This window comes from Bombus pascuorum, chromosome 7 (assembly GCF_905332965.1).
Source record: "Bombus pascuorum chromosome 7, iyBomPasc1.1, whole genome shotgun sequence".
Lineage (NCBI taxonomy): Eukaryota > Metazoa > Arthropoda > Insecta > Hymenoptera > Apidae > Bombus > Bombus pascuorum.
Genome location: NC_083494.1, coordinates 13,613,909 through 13,641,619, shown reverse-complemented (window position 1 = coordinate 13,641,619; position 27,711 = coordinate 13,613,909). Strand labels below are relative to the sequence as shown.

The window sequence follows — 27,711 nt, the reverse complement described above, 5'->3', positions numbered from 1 at the left end:
GATCACAGGTTGGAAACTTGGTGCACGTTATAGTTACTCGAAGCTTCGATCACTTTCCCGACTATTTATTTTGAAGACTGTGCAAACGTTGGAAACGTCGAACGTTTGAAGAGAGAAATCCCTTGAAGATCGGCTATTTCCTTGCTTCTACACGCCTCGAAATGTAAAGCGTATTAAACGTAACATGATCCGCAATTTCTCCCGTTCAATTTTATGCCTCGACAAAGCGGAATCTGCAGTTCCTTTTTTTAAATAAAAATCGTAACGTAGATTAATACGCAATTCTAGTTAACCTTTTCCTAGGCTACAGACAATTTCCATCCAATATTCGATAATTCTAAAGAATCATGGAAGAGACTTCGACGAAACTACAATTCATTTTCATTTTACATCGAGAAATTGTTAGTTATTTCGACGTTCCAGAATAAATGAGAATTTCGAGATATTAAACAACTTCCAATAAAGTTAATTTATTTGTTGGTTAATTAATTTAAATGGTAACCATTAACGATACATACAATTAACGATATCTATAACAAATCAGCGAACGAAGATCTTCCGCGTTATTGTGTAGAAAATAAATTATCCTCTTTTACCTACTTCGACGAAGATATTCTAAAAATAAATTTCTGAACCACTTGGAAAATTTGGAAGAGAATAGGAACGGCCGTAAAAATCCAAACTGTAATACGGAATTTCCGAATCGTAGTTTGCTAAACGTCAGCTCCGAACGCGAGCATTTATGCCAACCGTTATAACCCAGTTCCATTGCCTGACCACCTGTATACCTCTACTACTGACGGTCTGACCACCGCAGAGGTTTGCGTGTCGAAGGTCGTTACAGCTCACCTACATGTATACCAAGGAGCCTGTATTTCTACGTATGTACAAAAGGTGTTAATAAAAAATGTATTCAGTTTTTGGAAGGTCGTGTATCTATATATAGCTGTATACAAGGATGGAACAAAATAATGAAATAGAAAAATCTTATACATCGTGTACGTATATGACAAATAACAGGCTTTTCTGTTATTAAATAATAGATTATGTATGTACAATATGTAAGATTGCGTATATACAACAAAATATGTATTATTTTACGTATTAAATAGTAGATAAAATTCTATTAGGTCGTCCAAAAAGTTTCTTTTGTTTTATAAGGAAATAATGGATGCACAACATTTTCCGTTTTAGATTATTTTATCGATTTACGTATGATCCATTTTGTTCTACCAAAATAAGGATCACAACGTTCGACTGACTAGGTTTCATGTTTGTATAAATGTTACAATACAAATTATACAAATGTTGTATAAATATATTAGGTTCGGACAACCTAATATAAGATAATGGAAACAGCTGTTACATGTCATATACATATATATGGCGTATATACGTGTAACATGTTTCCATTATTTTATTTAATAGTGTATATATATATAAATAGAACCACGACCTTCGAAAAAGGGAGTTCATTTTTTAACAACACCTTATTAACGCCTGTACATCTGTAACACGTATGACATGTATATTTCTTGTTACACGAAAGTTCGCGTGTCCGCCAATCATATAACCGAAACGTACAGTACGATGCGAAGAAACGAAAGTTTAAAAGGCTTGAAATATTAAAAAACATGTTATTATAACAGTTTCGCTGTGTAATTTTACTTTTAAAACGTTACTTTATTTAACAAGATCAACGAATATTATAATTATAAATAAATGATCAGTTACCAACGTTTAAACTATCATATCGACCGTATACCAACCGTATAGCTGAAAACGCTCTGTCGCGTAAGTATTAGGTTGTCCGAAAAGTTTCTTTCGTTTCATAAGGTGATAATAGACGAACAGCAATTTCTGTTTCTATGTAAGTATGATCCATTTCGTTATACTTCTATTATTGTGTTTGTGCATAATTCAATACAATGAAACAAAAAACATTGTGCGTCTATTATTTCCTTATAAAACGAAAGAAACTTTTCGGACGACCTAATACCAAGACTAGTCTTTTCTCAAACTGTGCTAATCGCACCAAACTGGCCCTTATTCTGACTCGTAGAATTTTCCATCGAGAAGATACGCCATTTCCTGTACACCCGGTAGATGCACATCGAAAGGGATTTTGTCACGCGATGGCCAGCCGGCCAGCTCGAGAGGCTCGGCTCTCGATTAAAACAGGGACTATCGAGCGGCCTACGTCGCCTTTTGCGCACCGTGTCCCCGTAACGTGCTACAAAACGCGAAAACGAATCTCTCCGTCTGTTTCTATGACGCGATGTCGGCCCAATTCGCGTGTGCCAAGTGTTGTTTCCGCCACCCCCACCATTTTTTCTTTCTTCCCTTTCGACACGATTCTCCAAAGGAGGTGAACGACCAGGCGTTGTCCTCGTCGCGTTGTTAACGACGGACAAGAGTTTGCTTCGCAGAGGACTCTCGGAAGGGAAAAAGGCAGGTTTGTTTCCGCGTTGTGCGTGTTGTACATGGAAAGGTGCGTTTGCTTTGCTGGTGATAAGTCGAAGGGGTGTTTATTAATTGCCAAAGGGTGTTTCTCTTTTTCTGTTTTTACAAAGGGTGGATGTAGCGGGAGATTGTAATTTTTGATAAACTTTAGGACGAATGTCGTGTTGCTTGTAATTGGTGCGTGTGTGTGTGTTATCAGGGATTGAGAAGGTCTCGTTTGATGGACGTGGTATTTTTAGATTGCGCGATAGACAATGCTTAATGCGAAGCCTCGATTAAAAGAATTAACGTGAGTAAGAGTGGGTGGTTGTAGCGGTTGATGAGCATTCTGCGTATACGTACGCAAATTCGTAGCTTTATGGATAGAATGGAAATAAATGGTACGTTGTACGTTGCAAATATTATGCTTTGGATGTGTTTTATATTTTCGCATGAAACCTGGGTATGTTTTATACGTGTAACGTAGACAGTGATTCAGACAACCATAGGTGGGTTGTACTGTATATTGTTAGAAAAATATGTGTGTGTGTGTGTGTTGAGAGAGAGAAGTTGGAATAAATCGAGCCTCTGTGAAAAACACATAGAAAAGAAAAAAATTGAGCAAGACACTTATAGTACTGCAAAATAAAGAGCAGCTTTTTATTTCGAAAATTTATTTATTTATTTATTATTTATATGTATTTAAGCTCTTCTGTGTGTGCAATAAGAGATATAGAAAAGAAAGTATGTTTTTATACAATTTTACGTAAATTTATTAAAAAAACACGATTCCTTATTTCGCTTATTTATGAAATAGGAGAATCGATACGATTACGTAAGACCACTATCCTGAATAATTACTGCGAAGAATCAACGTATCCCGGATATCGTAAAACTATTATTTCAAAACTAGCGGCCCATCTACTCGAGAACGATCCACCCCAAACTGGCTCTGCAAAACGTATCTTCGCCAACAACCCCATTTAAACGAGCCTCCTCTGCAGCTTTATCCTTAGTCGTTGGAAAAGTTGTCTATCGCAACGCTTTCTAATCGTCCAATGGACATGCAGACGCTCGTCCATCCACGCGATTATGCAAATTAGCCGTGTCGATGCAGAATCGTTGTTCGGATTCGAGGGGTCGTTAAATGGCTACAGCTTGCAACGAGATCGGCGATTCTAGTTGGCAGAGTGGAGGGCAGACGCTCGTCTCCTGGCACGTTTACAGGCCGATGGAAAAAGTTTTATCGTATTCATGGGACGAAGAACGGTCGTCGTTTAGGCGAGTCTAGCTTACGAACTCTGAAATCGATTCGATCGTTTCCAAAACGGATACGACGTTGATTATCGTCTCGTCGTCTATCGATCTCGTAAAAACTTTCCGAAGAAATCACTTTTAACCACGTTTATGCTTAGCCAGCTTGGATTTCTCGAAATTTCGTGGAGATATCGAGTAAGAACTACCACTCTGGGAACCCGCACCATCGTCGTTACACGTCGCTCGTCAAATTATAAGGTCGAGAGGTAACTCAGGCAAACGTTCATTTAGTTTAGATACTGAAGAGCTCGTAGCGACGTTGTTAGACCTCGTTACCATAAATGCTACATTTCACGTCCACGTATTAATAACCGTTGTTGTAAGCTGCAATGTAACGGAAAGTGGAGCGAGAAGAACAATGTGAAAATCATGATCGCTGTTATGAGCTTTGTTGCAAATACCGTAACAATAACGATCTTCTGGTATTTTATGTTTCGATGTTGACGTAACGCGGAAAGCTGGCGTAATCAGGGTGCACGTATATCGCTATAAATGTGGAAATTCGAATTATATAGATAACATAGCATTGTCTATTAAACACTTTGGTTGCCACGCCAAAATCACGTTTCGCTCAGGATGCTACGGAAGTATTTTTATTATTCAAAACATATGACAAAATAATAATAAATTCATGTAAGATAACTTTCTTCCCCAATGGACCGTTTATTTTATTGGTGGTGACCACCGTGTCGCCTTGGTAACATTTGATAGCGACACATCGTAACAAGGCTTCGTTTATTTCAACAAACCATTCTTTACCATAGATACTGCGCATAAGAAACCAAAATAAAGAGTGTATTGAGATGTATGTAATTTTGTTTGCTACACTGGATTAGCCGCGTAGTGGTGACACACATATATGAGTATAAGCGTGTGGGGAGTATGTACGTGCGTAGCGTCTCGTAGAACAAAATAATACAACTGTTCCGTACGCATAGTGGTAAAAAGATGGTGAGGCAAAAAGAGTGCTGAGACACGTGCAATGAGTATCTACGAATATCTTGTAAATCACATATTAAATAAATATGAAACTATTTTCATACCATTTCTACGTGTAATGTGAATATTCCTATACCTTTATTTCGGCGACTAAGATTCACAATTCTCTACGGAATGAATAAACAAATAGAATATGTATGGAATGTCGATATGAGAAGGATACGAAAAAGATATCGTAGAAAATATACGAATTCGGTATTTCTGTAATTATAAGCAAAATTACTAGATATTTTCATTGTTATCGTTAATTATTGGCTTCGTTGCTTTACCATTATCGCTGTCGATGTTATTACGATACGAGACGCGCGATTATCTCTGTTAAACGATAGATTCGTTTCTTGAGTTATCGCACGCTATACCTAGTAGGCCGCCTACTACTCGACAAGAAGAAAGTCTCCGCGATATAACGTAATCCCGCGTGTTTCGTCACTCTGCGTGGCAGTTGGCGTCCCAATTTCAAAGTAGCCACATTAAAGGCAAACACAATTAGTTGGATACGTCCTAGTCGAAAGTTTACACACGGCCACGCAAAAATCGCGGAATACGAGGCGGGTAAACACGAAGAGGAATATGGCAAACGCAAAAGGTTTCCGGCGAGTCGTCGAGCGGACTTAACGGGGGCGTGGATCGATATTGACCCCGGTTTACACGGGCAATTTTTTCGCCATCGCTGACATGCTCCCGTCAAAGCTTTGTGTCGCCATACTTTGCCAACTAATTAATAACTCGTCGTACTTTTTACCTGTACGCTTGTTTGCATCGTAATTAAAAGAAGTGAAATTATATCGAGCTATAAGAAACGAAATGTGGTACAGTAGTGAGCGAAATGAAAGTTTCAACGAATAATTACCGTACAAGTTTGTTTTCCATTACATTGTACAACGCTTCTGCGTTTTCTACTGCAGCAAAATATCGCGTTTCGATGGAAATTATTATGTAAAGTGAATGTATATAACAATAGTATAGAATATACGAGAATAATTAGAATATAATAAAATATAATTCGATATTTAAATATATATACTACGAAAGCTTTGAAATTGCATTTATTGTATTTTTATCGGTTGGTATAACGCATAAAGAGAAATTACGATTGTTAACCCATTTTAATTATGGCTCTACTTAAGAGGACTGGTCCATATCACCGTGCGCAGTCGGTCGTAGGTACAGTGAATGACATCCGAATTCTTCATGGAGTTTATCGAAAATTTACTGTTCAAAACGATGTTACTTCGCAAACATCGCATCTTACATTCTTTATAACAGAGGAGGAAAGTAAAAATTATTTATTTAAAAAAAATTATTTAGATTAAAATGGAAATAAAACACGCAGTCGCTTGGTGATAGAAGACAGTCGCAGCGCGCGGATACAAGTGGCTTAATAATTACGTTAACGTAAAATACAGGAAGATATAATTATTTTAGACGAAGTGAGCAAGGACTTTAGTAAACTCTTGTATTGGAATCGACCATACACATTCCTAGAAGGAGAAAAGGAGAGGCAAGAAAGAATAGCTACGAGGAAACTTCTTAGTTAGAAATCTTCAGAAAAATTTAGCAATATACATAAAATATGCGTTTCATACTTCGAGCCAAAAGCTTTCACGCAAATTGGAAGATAGAATGCGCATCGGTATGAGCCGGACGCTTCTCAAAAAGAGTGGAAGAAGGAGATCTTCTTGCACAGGCTGCAAGAAGATTCTTTGGAATTTCAAAGCGAAACGCAAACATCGGCAAAGTTTCGCGTGGGTGGCCGTCGATAATGATTCTGGCCAGTCTCGAAGTGGATGTCTTTGTGATTCGTCCTCGACGAACGATTTTATCCGAAATCACAAGCCCCGTAATGACTCGGTGTGGCCTGGAAGTCGAAGCGTTCCAGTTTTTTTTTTTTTTTTTCTTTTTTTCTTCTCGGGACAGGAAAAACCGATGGAAACTGATTACTCGTGGAGAAAATGCGACAGGAAATCGATAGCCGGCCGATGCGTGGAACGACGCTCGTTTTCAACGACTTCTGGAGCCTTTTGACGTTGAAACAGGGGTCGTGGCTCTGATATATCCAGGACAAGAGGAAATCGTTTTCATTTCCAATGGAACGGGCCTTCGTATTTCCTGCGTGATGGAAAATGCCTTTTCTCTAGTTATTCCGTCACGTACAACGGAGAATCTCTGTTAACCTCGAAGCGACATAATTCCCTTCGTTATGTCTGCTCGTTCGGGATTAGTCCCTGAAAGGGGGAGGGGGCGGATTCTCGTGTGACGACGACAAAAGCCAGCGAATTTCATGAATTTTTTTTTTTACTCTAACTACTAGTTACACGGAACTAGACGTTTTCCTGGGACGTAGATATAGTCTCGAGGTAGAAATCTAATTTTTCCTTTTTTATATTTCGATTCTTTTTATCGTTTATCAACTGTTTTAAGCGCAACGTTCGATAACTTTTTTAAACCGGCGTGCGCGATAATTGAAAAACTAATTGCTCCATCAATTTCGAACAAAACTCATTCGCTTGGTTGCAAATCTGTCCTGGGAGATTGAACCTCGAATTTCTATTCGATTATTTTCTAATATTCTTTTTAAACAACGTACGCTCTATTTATCTGTCAGGGAAGATGTTGCAGATTTGTTGGGAAAATAGGTGCGATGTCAGCGTGAAGTATCTAACGTTAAGAAGAATCTCTTTGCTTCTGCGTTCTGATGGCTGTGACAGATGCCATACTGTGCGCCAACGATGGTTACATTATAAAAGATGATCGCTGGGCTCGTATCATATGCAACAAACGATAAGGAGAAGTGAAATAAAAAGAGTTACTTCAACGTCATTTACTTACACGCCAGAAACGTCTAGACTCGTAGAGTCAGTAGTTAGTCGAAGAAGAAAATCATAAAAATGACTTGCTTTTATCCTTGTTACCTCTGAAACCTTTCTTGACACTCGTGACAATGTAAAAAATGAGCACAGCTGATCGTCTAAAATGTACAAGCCTGTACGATACAATTAGTTAATCATTTTAAACTAATTTTTACAAGACGCTTTAACCAATTTTTGCACTAATAAATGTATTGCGTTGGCAACTAAGTGATTGCAAATTTTGTCAATGCCACCTAATGACACCTAATTTATGGAAACGCTTGCTACTTTTTGCTTCCTACTTTGCGTTTCACACCTACTCTGTGTTTCACATCTACTTTGTGTATCAAAAACTAGTAAAATTAGTACATGGACCGTTGATTTTGAAAGTGGCGCGAGTCCATCTTCCTTTGTTTCGAGATGTTGAAGCGCCCGCGTTTCCATCGATCGAAAAATATTGATACGCTCTACTTGGTTTGTCCACTTCTCTGCAATATGTTTAAGTAGATTTGAACTCAATACACGAACAATTTCCTTCTGTTACTTTGAGAATTAGCCAGGCCAGTGTCTTCCTTCTGTATCAGAAACGAACCTGAACGCTACGTTCGAAATTAGTGAATCGTAGAACTGATTAAATTTTAATCGTTCAAAGTGTATGTTTCGTGTAATGTAATTCGCCTTCGTTTGTAGGATAAAAGCAGGAAAAGCAAACTACCGCTGTTTAATTTTCATATCGTTTGTTTTTGATTCTACTGATGCGACGACTGTTGGAGAAAACTGTAGATCGCAGGAAATGACCTCGCATCGCATTTCGAAATAAATGATTACGCATTAGCCATTTTGCAATTGCGTTCTTTATCGAAATTTCAATTGAACAAAACAAAGGAATATTCTAAAATGTAAATCGTGCGTTGTTTATGAATAAAAAGTTCACGTTGAAATATCTTTCGTGAAATACATTCATTGAAACTCATTTCTCGCTTTCTCTATTTTTTCGAAAAATATACTCGATCTGCAATTCGAAATAAGCGGCTCGTATAATGTATCGAAACTACAGGAATACAATAAAATAAGATGAAGGTAAAATATGAAAAATTACAGAGTTACAGAAAAATATGTTGCTATACTACGACCGAGAAACAATGCATTAGAAATGATCGTGCATTTTGACAGATTAGGTCGATTAGGACAATCCTAGGTTAAAGGGTTAATTAATTCTCCCGCTACTGATATAGTATTTTAATATGCTGCCTTCTTTCGAGCTTCTTTCGTATCTTTTTAATATCAAAAGGTATCTCAAGTTTGAGCAAAAGACGAAGGAACTGTCATTGCTACGTTTGATTTGCCGTTTCAATTTTATGTCGAACATTTTCTTAAGGCATTGAAAATTTTCCCTATTTTCTACAAAAATATATATGTATATCTTGCAATATAGATTAGAATATAAAAATTCGAAGATAACAGCAGCATTAATAATAAGCATTAATTAATAATTGAGGAGTTTGAGGACATTTTGTCGAGTAATCAAAATTAAAGGTACAACGATCGAATTGTTCGATCGTTCGTGGGAAGAGAATTTTTTTTTATTTTATAAATGGAACGTCGTTGGTAATTAATGAGAATCGAGTTGCTTGCCATTACTCTTCATTATTCAAATATTATTGGTAAAATACGTTGAGAAGTAATGTGTCGTAAACGCGATTTCACTCTCGGCTCACGTACGGTTTCATTCCCGGAGGGAAACGTCGGGATTTAATACCGAAAACGTTTCTGGCATCGGAAAGGGTTACAAATCAGCCCTCGACACGCAACTAACTTTTTCATCGACTAAGTCCCAGGAGCTCGTAAATCGATGACAGATATGATACTGAGAAATATGTGTAATTATCGGAATAATGTCATTGTTCCTTTAGAAACCTCCCGGAGATTTTCTATTTTATATTTATGAACAAATATTACGATACATATATCGAAGATATAAAAACGAGAAGTTTCCAACTATACTTTGACGTATCAATGAAAATTGAATCTATACTATTCAATTTCCAAAATTTTACTGTACAAATATTTTGATTATAAAATGTATTTTTATATATATATATAATGTAGCTATATTACATAATCGATAAAGTGTAATAAACAAAGTTATTTTGCTTGAATTTTTAGTAAAACAACGACTGAATTTTATCGGTTTATCCATATTTTTAAAATGGAAATTTAATCTCTATCAGAGATTTCAATTTTAAATTTGATTAAAAACACTGGACAAATGAAAATAATTACTCTAATAGATAAATAATTTTTGATACTAATTCCACATATAAATGTTCCTTTTCCCTTTCAGTTCTTTTTCCTTTCTTCTCCTTCTGGTATCTTATCATCTTCATCGTCTTCCTCGCCATCTCCATCGACTTCTTCCTCTTCGACTTCCTCTTCTATCTCTTCTTCTTCTACCTCTCCATCATTTTCTTCTCTCTTCTGTTTCTTCGTTTCATTTTTATATTTTACTGTACAAATATTTTGACTATAAAATGTATTTTTTTTTTAAAAATTGCTAAATAATTAGCAATTAAATAAAGTGGTGAAATAGTTCTAATAAACTATAATATATAATGTAGCTATATTATATAATCGATAAAGTGTAATAAACAGTTATTTTGCTTGAATTTTTAGTAAAACAACGACTGAATTTCATCGGTTTATCCATATTTTTAAAATGGAAATTTAATCTCTATCAGAGATTTCAATTCTAAATTTGATTAAAAACACTGGACAAATGAAAATAATTACTCTAATAGATAAATAATTTTTGATACTAATTCCACATATAAATGTTCCTTTTCCCTTTTTCCTTTCTTCTCCTTCTGGTATTTTATCATCTTCATCATCTTCCTCGCCATCTCCATCGACTTCCTCTTTTATCTATCATTTTCTTCTTTCTTCTGTTTCTTCTTTTCATTTTTCCCTAAAACATAAAACAACGATCATACGTTTGAGCTTTCGGTGAATATTTCTATCTCGAGGTTTTCAGTTGAAACGACCTTAATTAAAAAATGTCAGCTTAATTTCACGTTCGTAATAAGTCTTTACAAAATGTGCTAACGAATGGCATACCTTTTCGTGTTGTTACAGGAGCAAGCCGAAAACCTTCGCGTTCGATCATTGTTTCTATTCCCTGGACCCGGCCGTGGAAAACTTTGCGAATCAAGATGTGGTGTTCGACGCCCTGGGTCGCGACATTTTGGACAATGCGTTCCAAGGTTACAACGCCTGCATTTTCGCCTACGGTCAAACCGGTGAGACAACATACCATCGATATACCGATTAACCATAGAACCAACGTAACAAAATATATTTTACGATACAAAGATCGAGTTGGGCTTTGCTAAATGAAATTCTACGTACATACATAAATCCTCGTACCCTGTACCTGCCATTGGTGATTTGCGTTAACGATATCTGACGGAATCTAGCGGATTCTCCTGCGAGGTGACATAGATTTAGTGGAGGGAATTGGGATTTATAGGTAGCATCAGATAGTGATAGATTTAACTGAACCTAACCCGAGGCAAACCTAACTTCTTGCTTCCTAATCGTATCTAATACGATGTTTAGATAATCTGCTAGCTTTCCTGTAACGTAGATTTGGTAGAAGGAATTCGAATCTGTGGCAAAGTTACACACGACGGTGTAACTAATTTTAAACTTAATTCGAACTTTACGAAGCAACGTTCGAAATTTCTTTGCAGTTTCGAAATATTAGGTCGTCGCAAAAGTTTCTTGTCTTTTATAAGGAAATAACAGATGCACCACATTTTTTCTTTTATATTAATTTATCGAATTACGTTGCATCCATTTTGTAGTAATAGAAGAAACGAGAGAAACTTTTGGAAGAATCTAATATAGAGATTTTATATTGTTACGAGCCGTGTCTACGCGATTTTATTATTTAAATATCTGCTACGGTATAGCCATTCCTATCCGAACATTCATTTGAGAATACCAAAAGTTTTGTTATCCGAAAATAACATTAGCTTATCCGAAAAGTGTCTTTCTTTCGTAAATATATTTTTTACAACAATGCACCTTCGTACAAAAGTGAAACCAAGTCTGTGAAATATCGCGGCGTTTTAATAATAAAAATAATATAAAACAAAAAACATTGTGCGTCTATTATTTCCTCATAAAACGAAAAACCTAATAATAAATTTAATTATAAAATAATATAATAGAATAGTTGCTCGAGCTTGTATGTAATTAGTGTCTCAGACGATTCCACTAAATATTATGGTTAACTATAAAATATAAAACTTACAAATAATTCTATATACTATCTTAAGACATCGATTATTATTATTTCTGAATAGAGACATAAGCAATCTCAACTTCCCGTAGAATTACAACTTTAGTTCACCGCAATACGGAATAAATAATACGAAAACACTCATCGATTTGCCTCTGCTTGCATATATGTTATTAGCTCGTCCGAAAAGTGTCTTTCTTTCGCAAATATATTTTTCACAACGATGCACCTCCGTCCAAAAGTGAAACCAAGTCTGTGAAATGTCGCGGCGTTTTAATAATAAAAATAATATAAAACAAGAAACATTGTGCGTCTATTATTTCCTCATAAAACGAAAGAAACTTTTCGGACAACTTGATATTTCCCAACTGCGGATTTTTCCCTTTCGGATATGGACATGTTTCATTGATGTTCGCGTGTACAGTGTATTCTTTTCTTCGTCCGAATCGAACGAATTCCCATTATATTGTAGATAATTTGGAAACTAGTAATAAATAACATGATAGGTTATACGCGTTTAACATTTCGACCTTGATTTCACGGTTCTTCAGACAGCCACACCCAACGTAACACGTAGCTGATTAAACTCCCTTCACGTGGAACGTTTCCACGTACTTACTTTGATCAGATTCTGGTTTCATTAACATTGCACAAGCGTGTCGCATTACGGATTTGTCGCTTCGCTGTGGTCTTTAAGTCTCTCCGTTCCGACGAGATCGTCATTAATCGGCAAGAATCTGATTATTTACCGTTCGTTGCATAGCGAATGCAGCGTTGACGTTCGCGTGACTGCTAACGAGACTGCGGATGTTGGAGCGATTTTATGTTCTCGCGAACGTAATTAGAGAAATAGTGTCTAAATAGAAATTTGTTCGAGTCTACTAAATATCGCGATAGTACACTGCTTCGGATATTTTGTGTAATTTTCCATATCGCGTGCAGCCTGTGGATTTTTCCGTCACGACTTTCCTTCTTCGTTTTGACACGAATTTTTATTTCAAAATTCCGCTCGGCAAATTTGCTGGTGAAAAGGACAAAGGATAAAAAGCCAAGCGTCGATTGTGATCTCAATGATTCGTAGATCTTGAACGCGCAAAGAATTTATTCGCTCGACGTAAATTTTGATTCTGAACATTTTTAACCGTCCTTTTCTCGCGGGAGACGAAAAGGAAGCTGGTTTTTATGCTGCGTTTAAATCCGAGGAAGAATAGTACGGAGAGAAGCAGCGTCGATTAGAGGCCGGCTATGCGCTTAAAAGCGCACGGGTTAAGGATTAAGGAAATAACGCTGCCAATTGAAAGACAGAGGGAAATAATAGCGAATAGCGTGTGATAACAGAAATTTATGCGCTGGCGTAAACTGCACGTTGGTTATCACAGTTAATTGAAACTTGGCTAAAGCGAGTCGCCGATTTTCAAAACGCAATGCAACGACGCAATATTCGAAAAAGCGTCAAGACGACGAGGGAAGAAATAAAACTAGTCTGGTTTCTAAGAGACACAAACATTTTCCGATTAATCTAATGGCAGGAAAGATAACGATATTTATCTATACAACTGACATGTGTTACGTGGTACTGATACTATTTATGACCAAACCATTAGTTTAATATTGTAAAAGTCTGTGAAAACGATCGTACAGGACTATAGTCGCTAGTAATCTTCAGAGGCGGACGCGGCTCTAAATAAGTGAAGATAAAAAAGAAGGAACATTTCTAAACTTAAGTAGCGTAGAAAGCATAATGGAAAAATCCACGATAATAAAAATGTACGTCGTCCATTATAAAAAAAAACACCTTTAGAACTTAGCGTTTGCGGAAAGCTTGACTCAATTTGTGTTTCACGGAGATTAGATAAAAAGCAAACAACCTTTTCAAATTATCGATATACGCCGGTCTGAAGCGAAACTATACGTAACTTGTGAATGACAGTATATCGCGCGAACTTTTTTTATTTAAGATATCGTTTATCAGCATCTATAAACTATATATGCAGGAAATGGCACTCTAAACGCTCAAACATGAGAAAAGAAGCGAAAAAGGTGAAAAGAAAGCAAAGCAACGTGAAAGAAGAACGACCAGAAGTGAAAACGACCAGAAAAAGGGGAAAATAAGAAAAGGAGCGCGAGGACTAGAAATAGAAGACAAAGATAAAGAACGAAAATGTGCAAGATAATGGAAGGAAAAACATGATAGAAAAGGTCCTAATCTCCGACCAAATGAGGTACCAAGCGAAAGAAACGCCTGTTACTGATTTTCTACGTCGTTCGCGACATCCACGTTCAGCGTTTTCACCTAACGTTTTATTTCTGCCGATAAGGCGAGAACATTGTTCCAACCCGTGAACAAGATCACCGCCATCCGCTTTTGCGCGACGAATAACACAATTAGAGGGGGCCAACGCCGATAAAACGTGGACAGTACGAGCACGGTTCACCTTACAGAGACATTGGCCCCTTTTTTCCTTTTCTTTCTGCTTTTAAAGCGAATTAACTAAATGGAATCGAAGTGGAAATGTCTTTTTTTTCATTTCGATTATTTCTCTTTACAATTTGTTCGATTGGACATTCGAAGAATTCTTCCAGCTATGAATTACCACTTGGGTGACTATCCTCGGTAGGATTTCATCTTGCTAATGCAACACGTATCCCATGGGAGTTCCATAACAAGTCAGTAGGATACTTCTTCTTTAACCTTCGTTCAACCTTTTTACATTCCCAGGGCTAGTCGATTAGAACGTTGCGCAGCTCTTTTATTACGTTTCTCTGAATTTCCCCTTGAATGGTTGGTATTTTTAGATCTTTCCCTGGATCTTCCTTCGTGATATATCACGATGAATTGACAACTGTTGCGAGTATAATTGATCGTAGCTATTTAAATCTAGCGACGTGGCTCGTTGCTGCTAATCCCAGTAGGAGTGTTCCATAGGTTCGTATAGGTTTGATCATTGTTTTTTATATCGCTAATTTATTTTCTATTTCGACTTTTGATTTTCTGGTTGTTAACGTTCATTACCTTCTGACCTTTGTATTTTTTATTACGATTTCAATTTTCAATTCCGTTACATTGGCAAATTCTCTCGTCAAACATCCGTCAAAATGAAAAGAATTAATCAATATTAATAAAAATAAAATTTTAATATTATAATAATAAATAATATATAATATCATTATATTATTATTTGTATTATTTCGCGCGATCTTCCCATTTGCGAGTTTGGAGTCTAAATCTTATCATCAGCAGCCTCTATCTGCTTGACCTGTTTAATTTGAGGGATGACTATGTCGTTCAGCTCGATACTCGATGTTTTTCGCAAAGTGAGAACATGATGTGTTTGCATCTGTTTGCGTTTGCTTTCGTCGTTTCGAGTTGCAACTAGTTTTCTGCTTTTCAGATGCGATTTTGCAGCGTTATAGTTGCTGCTCTTTTGCCATTTTGTGCGGTTTATGTCACAGTGTAGCGTGTACAGAATTGGTCCTAGAAGGATTCTCTGAAGATTTTCCTTATTTTCCAGTATGCGTCTTTGACTCTTGCCATAAATCTGTCCATTGCTCGCGTACGATTCAAGCAAGCGATAAATTTGCCTCGGACAATGATTTTTAATTACTCGCGCCAGACTTTGTGGAATAAGTTTCAGCCTTCTCGATATCCAGGAAGAAAGTAGAAATTTGTTTCACCTTCTGAATATTATAATACGTAACGCTATACCTTGGATACTTTGCGCCTATCATTTTTACGCATTACGTGTATTTTTTAGAATTTTAAGTTTCCCTCTAGCGCGTAATAAATCCACACTATCCGCTGCTTATAACAAATTTTTTTTTTATTTTATTTTGGTTTTTACAATTTGTCCTGAAGGACATTTGGTAAAGTGTTATATCTCATTGGTAAATAAAAAAATAAAATAAAATAAATATAGCATGTGGGTGGCTACCCCCAGCGGGGTGCCAGCTTCGTTTTTCCTAAGTTATATCTTTTCGCTTAGGATGTTCCGCATATGTTTTCATGTCACGCGCACTCTGTGCATTTTTCCATATTTAAATTTCCCATAAATGCAATAGATATTCGCATAGTCACGATAGCGGTCGAAAGGGAGAGCCATTGACCCTAGCGTGGGCGATGATGACGACAACGACGACGACGACGAATATTGAACTTCCCTCGACGTTCAATCACTGCCGCGATGTTAGAAAGGAGGGTGAACAAGAAAAAAAAAAAAAAAAAAGAAAAGAAAAAGGAACAAGATTACGCACTTCTAAAGACTCTCGCGTCTTCTCGCACTTAGCTGCTCGCTTGTCATCGATCAATCGGATTGCACCTCTCCTCTGCTCATCGTCTCAAGGGATTATAGCAGGATAGAATGCTTGTACGTCTTATGAGAAATTGTAGATGAGAATGCGAACTTAAACCTGTTAACGTTCGAGGAAACAATGGTGTCAATTGGGGGTTAAGCCTGTTGGAGGATGGTTCGCTGTTGATCGTCGCGGTCTTACAGGTTTCTTCGAGAGCCGAGGATTTAAAGGAAGATTTACAAGTTAATAATGGGGTGAAAAAATATGTTTGCATTATGAGAATCGTCGAGAATATCGATTATAGTTTCTGTCCATGAAAGGGTGGTTTGTCGGTGATCGAAGCAGCGTCAGTTTCTTTGAAACTGATTGAAATTAAAAGGAGACTTGGACCTTAACGATGGGTAGGAAAATGTGTTTGACGTGGAAATTTGAATACGCGCAATTGAAAATTAATTGAGTTTACCGAAGGATGATCTGCCTTGGTTTGCGCGATCCATCGTCTTGCGATTTTTCCACAGGATTTGAATTGGAACACGTTTCGTCTATAAAACTTTATGAAATCTTATGAAACTTATGAAACTTTATGAGTTACAGTCTGAGTGGATCATAGTCTTAGCCCGACTAAAATAGATTCTATCACTATCGTGCTTCGATTTGAACTCTGGCTTTAGTCGCAATTTTATAGACTAGGAATTGTTAAAATTTTGCTGTGGTTCATCGGGTTCGTGTTCTACGTTTGAAACGATCCATTAGTCCATCCTCCGCTCGGTCCTGATAACATCTAAACGCCAACCCTCGCTCAATTACTTAATTTACATAACTCGCCCCATGGCTAAACATTTCCAAAGAAGGAGTCATAAAGCCTGGCAAAAATTACGGGATGTCTCTTATCTCCTCGAGGTATAGTCGTTTTATCGCCGAGATATAACTTCTCGCAAAGACAATCCTTTTAGCCCGTTTCATTAACTCTGAGGCTGTGTATAATAAGCAGAAACAACAGGATTTTCAAGATCGATGTACGTGTCTCGTAAAAGTCACAAATTTCGGGAGAAAAAATTCAGCTTCGATTTCAATTTTCAATTCCGTTACATTGGCAAATTCTCTCGTCAAACATCCGTCGAAATGAAAAAAATTAATCAATACTAACAAAAATAAAATTTTAATATTATAATAATAAATAATATATTAAATTAAAATATTAATAAAGGATTTAACAAATTTCCCCACAGGTTTATACATTAGGTTATCCGAAAAGTTTTTTGTTTCATAAGGTGATAACAAATGAACAACAATTTCTGTTTTATATTATTTTATTGAATTACGCGTAATCCATTTCGTTCTATTTCTATTATTATGTTGGTGCATAATTCAATAAACAAAAAAATATCGTGCGTCTATTATTTCCTTATAAAACGAAAGAAACTTTTCGAACAACCTGATAAATACGACGATGGTTCTATGGTCTATATTTTTTTTAACAATTGATCGAAGTTAATAAGAGAGCTAATTTTGTAAAGGGTCCGGGAAATCGTACACGATGATGGGAAGCGGCGAGAACAAAGGTATCATACCACGGCTGTGCGACAACCTGTTCGACATGATCGCGAAGCAACAGAGCTCGGAGCTTACTTACAAAGTCGAGGTATCCTATATGGAGATCTACAACGAGAAGGTGCACGATCTGCTCGATCCAAAGCCGAACAAACAGTCGCTGAAAGTCAGGGAACACAATGTCCTGGGGCCGTACGTGGATGGACTTAGTCAGCTCGCCGTCACATCCTTTCAGGTAAGGGAAGATTTATCGATATTCGTCGCATCCTTTTAATCATTCCTTTTGTGTGCGCATAAAGCATTGAAATATTAAGTTAGTAAGTGCCTGAAACTCCTGGTAAGTAAAATAACGAAATGACTTTCGCGTTAAACGTTCTTCGTATTTTTTCATATTTCTTAAACCTATTATATCTATTTAAATATAAAATTACATCTCGTACAATTACATTGTCTCACTGGCATTCTTTCTCTTTCAAACTTTCCTTCGTTCGACGCTGTACGCGTACGAGTTACGGATGACAATCGAATTATGAAAATTGTAAATTGAAAATTGTAAATTGAAAATTGTAAATTGTATCGTTCGATATACCGAGATATTTAATATTATTCGTTTTATTCGCAACATAGGCGAGATACTCGAGTATATAAATTACGTATAAATTATACTGTCGTATTCTTTCGTACGATATATCTTGTTTATTCTAAATATTCTTTTCGATCAAGTTATTTATCGACAAACGAAGACTAGGAACACGCTTGTCCGGTTTTTCCACGATACGGCAAATCACACCGGTGTTATTTATCGCTTGTTTCGCGTGTAACTGGCATATTGCCAAAACTGAAACTGTTATGATCGATATCCGTCATTGCGGTGCTTCGACAATTTAATTCCCGCAATAATGTACTATCATCTGCAATTAAATCGCAAAACGGTGAATTTTATAGCTTTCGAAATTAATGATTTCGTGTTCTCGCGAAACACAACCCAATGTTATGGACAAAAGCGTAGCTTCGTTTTACGAAATTAATACGAATCTGTTTGATGTCCATTATGAGATTGATATTCATTTCCAAAGAACGTTAAAAATCGTGCGTACGTCGGTTTATTTTCTAAGTCGATGAAGTTGATTGAACTGTCGCGATTACCACCGATCCAATGACTTTTACTGATCGCTCGACCGACGTACGAACATTAAACGAACGAAGGTGTATAACGATACACGATCCTTTCAGAAAGTAAAATCAGGTCGTTTTACATGTATGCGAAGCTAGTGGTTACCTCTTTTATGCAACAAACACGTTTCGTGCATACCAGTAACGCGTGATAAGTTTCAATTTGCTTCATCGACTGTGAACTACGATACTATCGTGTCACGTTTTTCGGCTTTCCTTTGTATCGTTTCGATGCGATCTCTTTTTCCATACAAATCGCGCGCACAGTCGTTCGATTCTGTAGCTTTTAAGGGAAAACTTAAGAAACGTTTACCTAGCAGCTTCTTCCTTCATATTTCATGACGTTTCGTTTATATTTCGCTTCGCCGTGTCTCTATCAGTTCTCTAGGTTTCTACAAATTAACGGAAACTATTTGCCGTATCTGTCGGAATTACGTTGAAAGACTCGAATTTTCCAATTGATCTCTCTCTCTCTGATTTTCAAAATTACAAGACGATCTTGGAAAAGACAGGTACATATGCGTGTAAGAATATGGAAATCGTTAGAAAGTCCAAATATCTTTCTCTTTCTTTTATATCTACATTTTAGTAATCCTCAGGATAATCATAAAAGGAGACAGAGAAAGGCTTTGGAACTTCAAAGAAACGACGGATACGTAAAATTCGAGAAACGAATGGAAGTGGTTCCCTCGTAAAACTTGGGTCTAGATAGGCGAACACGAAAGTCGGAGAATGTCAAATCGGTTTTCCGGTTCTCGGAATACCCAAGAATCTCCTCGTTACGTCACGCTCGCCAGCTACCGATCCGTTGCGATCGTTAAATCCAGCATTCCTGCCGAATCGACTGAATTTCCCAACAGAATCGCCTTAATTTCCCAACTTTTCCATGCCAGCCATCCGTTCGCCGGTAACCCGAGCCCAGAAATCACCTTTCACCAAGTCAGTCAAGTCACCCGAGTAATCTATCAACGACCGGATGATATGGTCGATGCCGCTCGAAGCTGTATATCGCGTGTGCGATTCGAGCGGTAACGAGAGAAAAGTCAAATTGGCGTCACGAGTTGCTGCAATGATTTCGCAGGACATCGACAATCTGATGGCGGAGGGGAACAAGTCGAGGACGGTAGCTGCGACGAACATGAATTCCGAGAGTTCACGGTCGCACGCTGTATTCTCCGTCATTCTGACGCAAACGTTGACGGACTCGAAGAGCGGCGTCAGCGGTGAAAAGGTCTCGCGGATGAGCCTGGTGGACTTGGCAGGGAGCGAAAGGGCTGTGAAAACTGGAGCGGTGGGCGATAGGCTTAAAGAAGGAAGCAATATAAACAAGTAATGTTTCCTTTTGTTGGCGCGATAGAGCTAATCGTCTAACGCGGTTAGAAAACGTTGCTTGTAATTAAATATTTACCGTCTTCTGCCGTGTTAATAAGGCTAGAAGTGTTTGCGTCTGTGGCCTGGAAATAGACGAGAGACGTGATGGATCGTGTGATATAAGAGAGACAAATGTTTGCAGATCCCTAACGACGTTGGGTCTAGTCATTTCGAAGCTGGCGGATCAAAATTCCGGAAGTAATAAGAATAAGGACAAGTTCGTGCCGTACAGGGACTCCGTTCTAACGTGGCTGTTGAAGGTATCGTTTGATATATTTGGAATGTTAGATGCGACTAGCCTGCTAATTGCTAGGTACGCAAAGGGAAAGAAAGAATTAACACAAGATTATTAATAAGAAGGGGTGGCGAGGATGGTACTTTTTGACGCGAAGATTTCAATTTTCTTTCTTTTTTTTTGGATTATAACTTTCAATATGAAGAGATTTGTTAATAATTACCAAGTAGGCTATAACTGTACCTAAAAAGAAAAAAATAAATAAATTAGACTCTGTGGATGATACATCGTAGTATGAAAAAATTGTACAGTTAAAATACAGCGAAATAATTAAGAAAACAAAGTCTTTCGATCACCGAGATTTAATTAATTTTAGAAGCAACTTCTTTCATTTATAACCATGCTGTACTTTTAATTATAGGATAACCTTGGCGGGAACAGTAAGACCGTAATGGTAGCCACTATATCTCCTGCCGCGGATAATTACGAGGAAACGCTTTCAACCCTGCGATACGCGGACAGAGCCAAGAGAATCGTTAATCACGCGGTGGTCAACGAGGATCCAAATGCAAGAATCATTCGAGAATTAAGGCAGGAAGTGGAGGCGTTGAAAGAGATGCTATTACATGCAACTGTAAGATGATTAAGTCTCGTTAACATCGTTGTATTAATTATGCGTTAGACCGGACAGACAAACATGGTCATTAGAGCTGGTCGGTAAAAAGTTGAAGAAGTTTCTTACAATTAGCCGTATTAGAAACTTCCCGTCGAAGTTTCACATTTTGTCAAGAAAATTACGAGGAAAGCGTCAAAGAAAACGATCGAGATTAATTCCCTTAAATACGAATAATGTGATATTTCAAGGAGAGACGATGTTCCAACGAAGTTATGAAACTCGTTGAATCTAGCAGATTTATTTTTAAAAAAGGCGTAAATAATGTACAACATAGTTATAAACTATTGGGAATTTAATAAACTAGATAGAGGAAATAATCTTAAACCTATTCCTCGAACTTCGTACTTCGTAGCTCCATTTCAATTCATTCAGGATTTAACAAACTACATTCGTAGAAGTTACTCGAGAAATAATTACTTCTGCGCTCCACTAAACTTAGGATTCTCTTTCTTCCGGAAATTCTAGGGACAAGGATCGATAGTGGGCCAGCAACGCACAGACATAACGGAGAAGCTGTCGGAATCGGAACGATTAATGAAGGAAATGTCGCAAACGTGGGAGGAAAAACTGGTGAAAACCGAGAGGCTGCAACACGAAAGGCAACAGGCCTTAGAAAAAATGGGAATCAGTGTTCAAGCCTCTGGTATCCAAGTGGAAAAGAACAAGTATTATCTCGTAAATCTAAACGACGACCCTAGCTTGAACGAGCTGCTAGTTTATTATCTGAAGGTACCTAAAAATTTTTAATTACTTCCAAATGATTAAACTCGTATTGAAATATTAAGACACCCTCTCCCATTTTTAATAAAATATTGATTACGAAAATCGTTAATATATTAGTAGCCTATAATTTTGTCATAAAAATATCATTTCTCAATATCTTTATTATGTAATATGAATTTATCCCAGTAAATTGTACTAATCTTACAAAACTATTCGTCGCTTCTCAAATTAGATAGTTGTCAAATAATATTTTACACAGTGAATCACTACGTTTGCCAATTGTATCATAATTACTAGAACATTCTGTATATGTAACATAATATATAAAAGAACGTACAGTATAAAGTATAAAATACATAATACAATATATTGTGCTTGTTGTGTTAATAATTAGGAAAGGACTCTGGTTGGAGGACGTTCGGCAAAGACAGAGCAGGACATTCAACTGCACGGGCTTGGTATTCTGCCTGAACACTGTGTCATCACGATAGAGGAGACTGGCCTCTATATGACGCCATTAAACGGTGCTAGGTGTTTCGTGAACGGCACTCAGGTAGTAGAGAAAACGCCGTTGTTACACGGTGACAGGATCGTCTGGGGAAATCATCATTTCTTCCGGGTGAATTGTCCCAGAAGTGCAACAGGTAACGCTTAATGGATATCCCTGATTGAATTCTTTGAGATCGATGTGTGACATCCGAGAGTCTGTATGTATATGTGTGTCCCTCTGTTTATAGCGATCAACAGTGAGCCTCAGACGCCGGCACAGAATATTGATTACACTTTTGCACGAGAAGAACTGATGCTTAACGAGTTGTCGAACGATCCTATTCAAAGAGCCATCGCTAGACTCGAGAAGCAGCACGAAGAAGATAAACAGGTATTCTTAGGGATTGATGATGTTTGCCGGAGATTCTCAAAGATATTGCTCATATCCAATAGGGAATATCGCATATTTATTTCAAAAATGACACAAGTCTAACAATTTTTTCAAGAAAAGTGAAGAACTATTTGGAGATTTACAAAAAATGACCAATTTTCTATTTTAACTTCTTTAAAAAACTTCTTTAATTAAACTATGTTAGAGGTCATATAATAGTAACCTAATTAACTGTATAGTCCTAAATTCCATATTTACTTGGGAAGGTTCAGAATCAGATTTTGTTATATGAAATTCCTCAATGTTGGATGAAATTGTCACAGCTGACTGTTACTTCCCAGTTTTATCTTATCAAGTACCATCAATGTGTTTCTGTATTTAGGTCGCGTTAGAGAAACAGAGACAAGAGTACGAGCGACAGTTTCAGCAACTTCGCAACATTTTGTCTCCATCGACACCCTATTCCCCTTACGTACCGTACGATCCCCTGCGGGGCAGTCAAAGTAGTAAACTTCCTGCTTGCACGCCAACTACGCAAATGCGAGTAGAGAAGTGGGCCCAGGAAAGAGACGAGATGTTCAAAAGGAGTTTAGGCCAATTGAAAGCGGACATCTTAAAGGCGAACGCATTGGTGCAGGAGGCAAACTTCTTGGCGGAAGAGATGGGGAAGCAAACGAAGTTTAGCGTCACTTTACAGATTCCGCCAAACAATTTAAGTCCAAATAGAAAGGTAACGCATGTGCTGTTTCTTATTGATTCTTATTACATCTTTAAAGTAAAGGAATTAAGGAATCTTCAGAGTTTGGCTCTGAATTCTTAAAACTCGTGTTTACAGCTTTTAAATAATTTGGAATCTAATGAAATTGCTTTTCCTGATCTTTTCAGATTATTAGAGGTGAAAATTAAGAAATTTAATCGAAATATATCACTATGCCTATGTATCAACTTATTCATCAAATACTTCATCACAAATATTTTGTTACTTTATTAATACTTCTTACTTTATATATCTTCTGAATTCTCTATTCTTTGCTTTCTTCCTTATCTTGTCTTAATTTGTGATATAATTTTGCAATTTCTCATCAATTATCATCTTTTTTTTATATGCACCCTCTTCGTTGTAATAATTTAATTTACTTTTGAGTTGTGTTTATTTATTTCTGTTCATTCTGCTTTCACACTCTTCGACATGCAGAGTGTATTTTTTCAGCGGGGCGCCTTCGTCAGCGAGCCTGCGATTCTAGTGAAAAGGACAAACATGGGCAGCCAGGTGTGGTCCATGGAAAAATTAGAAAACAAATTAGTCGATATGCGGGACATGTACGAGGACAGAAAGGATCCCAACAATTGTCAACGATTACCTGCCATTAAAGTATACTACCTAGTTCATTCCAATTTTTTAATACATTTTTGACTGGCTATTTTATCCAAAATGATGATGAGGAAAATTGATGACATCAAAGTTAATCGGATACAATTAAAATACAATTTTGCATAACTGAAACAATATTATACAATTTACAAAATTTTATATTTTACGCAATTTTACAAAACTTACGTGATTCTGTGCTTATGCAAACACGGGCATATTCATAGCCAGTCAGCAATGCATTAAACAGTAACTAGAGAAACTATGTAAACCTGGACGATTTCTAAATTAGGATGAAGTGCCCGGGAAGACTCAAGACCCGTTCTACGAGTCCCAGGAAAATCACAATCTCATTGGAGTAGCGAATATTTTCTTAGAGGTTCTGTTTCACGACGTTCGGTTAGATTATCACACGCCAATTATCAGCCAACAAGGAGAAGTCGCTGGACGACTGCAGGTCGAGATTAGTCGCATATCTGGTCACTTTCCTCAGGACCGTATCTGCGAGGCAGCGTCAGAATCGTCGAATGACTCGACCTCGTCAGAACCTGAGGATTATTCCGGATCGAGCTTCATCACTTGTCGCGTGACCATCAAACAAGCAACTGGTTTGCCTCTGTCACTGAGCCATTTTGTATTTTGTCAATATATGTTCTGCGGACATCCAGATCCCATAGTGGTCCCAGCCATCGACAATTCCGAACAATTAACTTCGAATTGCCAGATAGGGCAGAGAGACTCTCTGGTGTTCAAGTTTAATCACACGAAAGATTTTACCGTGCCCATAACGGAGGAGTTTATCGAACACTGTAGCGGTGAGTGGTGAATCAAATTGTTTGATGTCTCAGTGATACGATAACTAATCCTATTAGGCTTCTCTCTAAGATACCTTTAGATACGTATATAGATATGGAATTTTTAAATACATAGAAACACATTTTCATATACAGAAGGGGCCTTAAGCATAGAAGTTTGGGGACACCGAAGTGCCGGATTTTCGCGAAGTAAGCCAGGTTGGGAAGTCGAGCAGCAACTTGCAAAAGCTAGATCTCTGGCTGATCGATGGTCAGAGTTAACGCGGAAGATCGAATTGTGGGTCGAAATCCAGGAACTAAATGAGCAAGGGGAATATTCACCGGTGGATGTGGTTGTGAAACAAGATACATGGACAGGTACATTGTATACTTGTCTTTTTTAAATATATTAAAATATCGTTACGTTATAACTTATTGCTTAGCATGTAATTCATATTTTTCTAGGAGGTATTTATCAGTTACGTCAAGGACAGCAACGACGAATACAAGTTCGTGTGAAACCAGTACAAAATTCAGGAACATTGCCCATAATTTGTCAGTCGATATTAAATATAGCAGTTGGTAGCGTGTCTGTAAGGAATCGTCTTCAGATTCCATTGGATAGTTATCAGGACGAAGACTTAAGTATACTAAGGGAGAAGTGGAGCGAAGCTTTAATGAGAAGGAGACAATACTTGGATCAACAGATACAGAAACTCATTAACAAACAAGGTATATTTTCCGTATAGAAAAAACATCAACCTTCTATTGAAATTATTATACAACTAATATTATACAATTAATTTCAATGTATAATTACAGATAAAACTGAACAAGATATTGAACGAGAACAAAGCCTCGTGGATCAGTGGGTCAGTCTCACAGAAGAAAGAAACGCAGTGTTAGTCCCTGCAGCAGGATCAGGTATTCCTGGTGCACCTGCTGACTGGAACCCCCCTCCAGGAATGGAACCACACATACCTGTTCTCTTCCTTGATCTCAATGGTACGTTAAAAGGATTCTACATATATTTTGTGTAAAATTATTCATCTTTTTATGAACTGTCCAAAATCGTTTATATTTAGCAATACACATTTCATAATCTTTTAATGATCGAATATTTACAGCCGATGATCTTTCAACGCATCAGTCCGGAGAAGAAGTCTCCGTAACTGGGTTAAATTCCATCTTACCAAAGGAACATGGCAATAAATTCTACAATTTACCCATAATTCGTCGTATAGAGAAAGATGTGTGCGCTATCGCTGCTTGGGACTCCAGTATACACGACAATATACATCTGAACAAAGTCACAGATGGTAAGACATACAACAATAAAAATCTAACGTTCAAGAATTTATAATATTCGGAATCTTCAATTCTGTCTATAAATATATTTTAGCAAACGAGCGGGTTTTTTTAATTTTGAAAACAACGGTTCGCCTCTCACATCCGGCGCCAATGGATCTTGTGCTGCGTAAACGATTAGCCTTGAACATCTACAAACGGCAAAGTATCACAGACAGAATCTTCAAGAGAATCGTTCGTACCGACTGCTTAACTCAAACTGGAGTCACTTACGAAGTCGTGTCTAATATACCAAAGGCTAGCGAAGAATTGGAAGATCGCGAGAGTTTGGCACAAATAGCTGCTAGCGGCGAAGACAACAGCTTATGTGATGGCGAGACTTACATCGGTAAGTCAGCTTTGATAATAATTACGCAAAATCTTGTACACTCAAGACCAAACCTACATAAAAATATAATTTAAACTCACATGTCTGATGTTTGCATAGAAAAATATACACGCGGTGTTTCTGCGGTGGAAAGTATCTTAACCTTAGACCGATTACGACAAAACGTCGCGGTAAAAGAATTACTGCAAGCACAAGGTCAACCACTTATGCGCAAGACAGCAAGCGTACCCAACTTCTCGCAGGTACTACTGCCTCTCCGCCGTCTCGGACGCACTGTATGCTTTCGTTTAATTTGTTTTTCTTTTTTAATCTTTATCCTATAGTTGGTATTTTGTGTTCCACTTTTGAGTCCAAGTATTTTCTTATTTCAATCCAAAGCAGTAGTAGTTTTAGACATTGTAGTATCATTAGTTTCGAAATTTCATTGTATTCGCTATCCTGTCACTTTTTCTAAATTATCACGGTTTGTCTAGAATCATTTAGCCATATAAACACCTCAGTACACTTAACTAAGATGACATTTGAAAGAAATGTTTTTAATTTTTTAAATGGTTCAAGAATGTAAAAGAGGGAGGGGTTCACTTGTGATGTCGTTTATAATTGGGGAAAGGCCTTGAACGGCTGATTGATTTTGGACAGACTATAGTTAGATCATACAGTATCTCCTGAGATAGAGATAAGTAACGTGATACGCCGACTACTTGCAGATCATGAGATCCGATACCTCGATGGACTCTTTGAACGTCACGCGTTCTGAAAGCGTGACCGATCTCAACACAGAGTTGAACGGGCTGCTTCATTCGCGACGTGCATCCACGGGTCACACCAGAAACGATGAGAACTTCGTTTCTGCGCCAGCTAAACCATTCGGAATCGGTAAGCAAACTTTTCATTTCTATCCATTACATTTTTCCAACGAAACATTTCCAAACAACAAATTCAGCGATCATACGTTCTATGATTTCTTAATTGCACATCCAACTGAAAGTGTATGAAATAATTATACGTTTGATATTTAACGTTTGTAACAATGAACAATTTTG

At 37.4% G+C, this 27,711-nt stretch overlaps 1 protein-coding gene across 10 annotated transcripts in view; it reads left to right on the top strand.

Moving 5' to 3' along the window:
• The window catches only part of LOC132908847 (kinesin-like protein KIF13B), a 173,455-nt gene that overhangs the window by 126,705 nt on the left and 19,039 nt on the right, over nucleotides 1–27,711 (top strand). For 5 of the 10 annotated variants that reach the window (XM_060963221.1, XM_060963215.1, XM_060963216.1 and 2 more), the window contains exons 3-20: nucleotides 10,740–10,903; nucleotides 17,718–17,986; nucleotides 20,006–20,253; nucleotides 20,438–20,555; nucleotides 20,952–21,164; nucleotides 21,672–21,935; nucleotides 22,324–22,573; nucleotides 22,667–22,809; nucleotides 23,192–23,539; nucleotides 24,005–24,181; nucleotides 24,471–24,993; nucleotides 25,129–25,350; nucleotides 25,438–25,704; nucleotides 25,795–25,977; nucleotides 26,100–26,291; nucleotides 26,375–26,668; nucleotides 26,768–26,943; nucleotides 27,376–27,544. In XM_060963221.1, the coding sequence (XP_060819204.1) occupies nucleotides 10,740–10,903; nucleotides 17,718–17,986; nucleotides 20,006–20,253; nucleotides 20,438–20,555; nucleotides 20,952–21,164; nucleotides 21,672–21,935; nucleotides 22,324–22,573; nucleotides 22,667–22,809; nucleotides 23,192–23,539; nucleotides 24,005–24,181; nucleotides 24,471–24,993; nucleotides 25,129–25,350; nucleotides 25,438–25,704; nucleotides 25,795–25,977; nucleotides 26,100–26,291; nucleotides 26,375–26,668; nucleotides 26,768–26,943; nucleotides 27,376–27,544 (4,220 nt within the window). The remainder of the gene's footprint in view (nucleotides 1–10,739; nucleotides 10,904–17,717; nucleotides 17,987–20,005; nucleotides 20,254–20,437; nucleotides 20,556–20,951; nucleotides 21,165–21,671; nucleotides 21,936–22,323; nucleotides 22,574–22,666; nucleotides 22,810–23,191; nucleotides 23,540–24,004; nucleotides 24,182–24,470; nucleotides 24,994–25,128; nucleotides 25,351–25,437; nucleotides 25,705–25,794; nucleotides 25,978–26,099; nucleotides 26,292–26,374; nucleotides 26,669–26,767; nucleotides 26,944–27,375; nucleotides 27,545–27,711) is intronic. The other 5 variants (XM_060963220.1, XM_060963219.1, XM_060963223.1 and 2 more) reach the window with 3 other exon arrangements.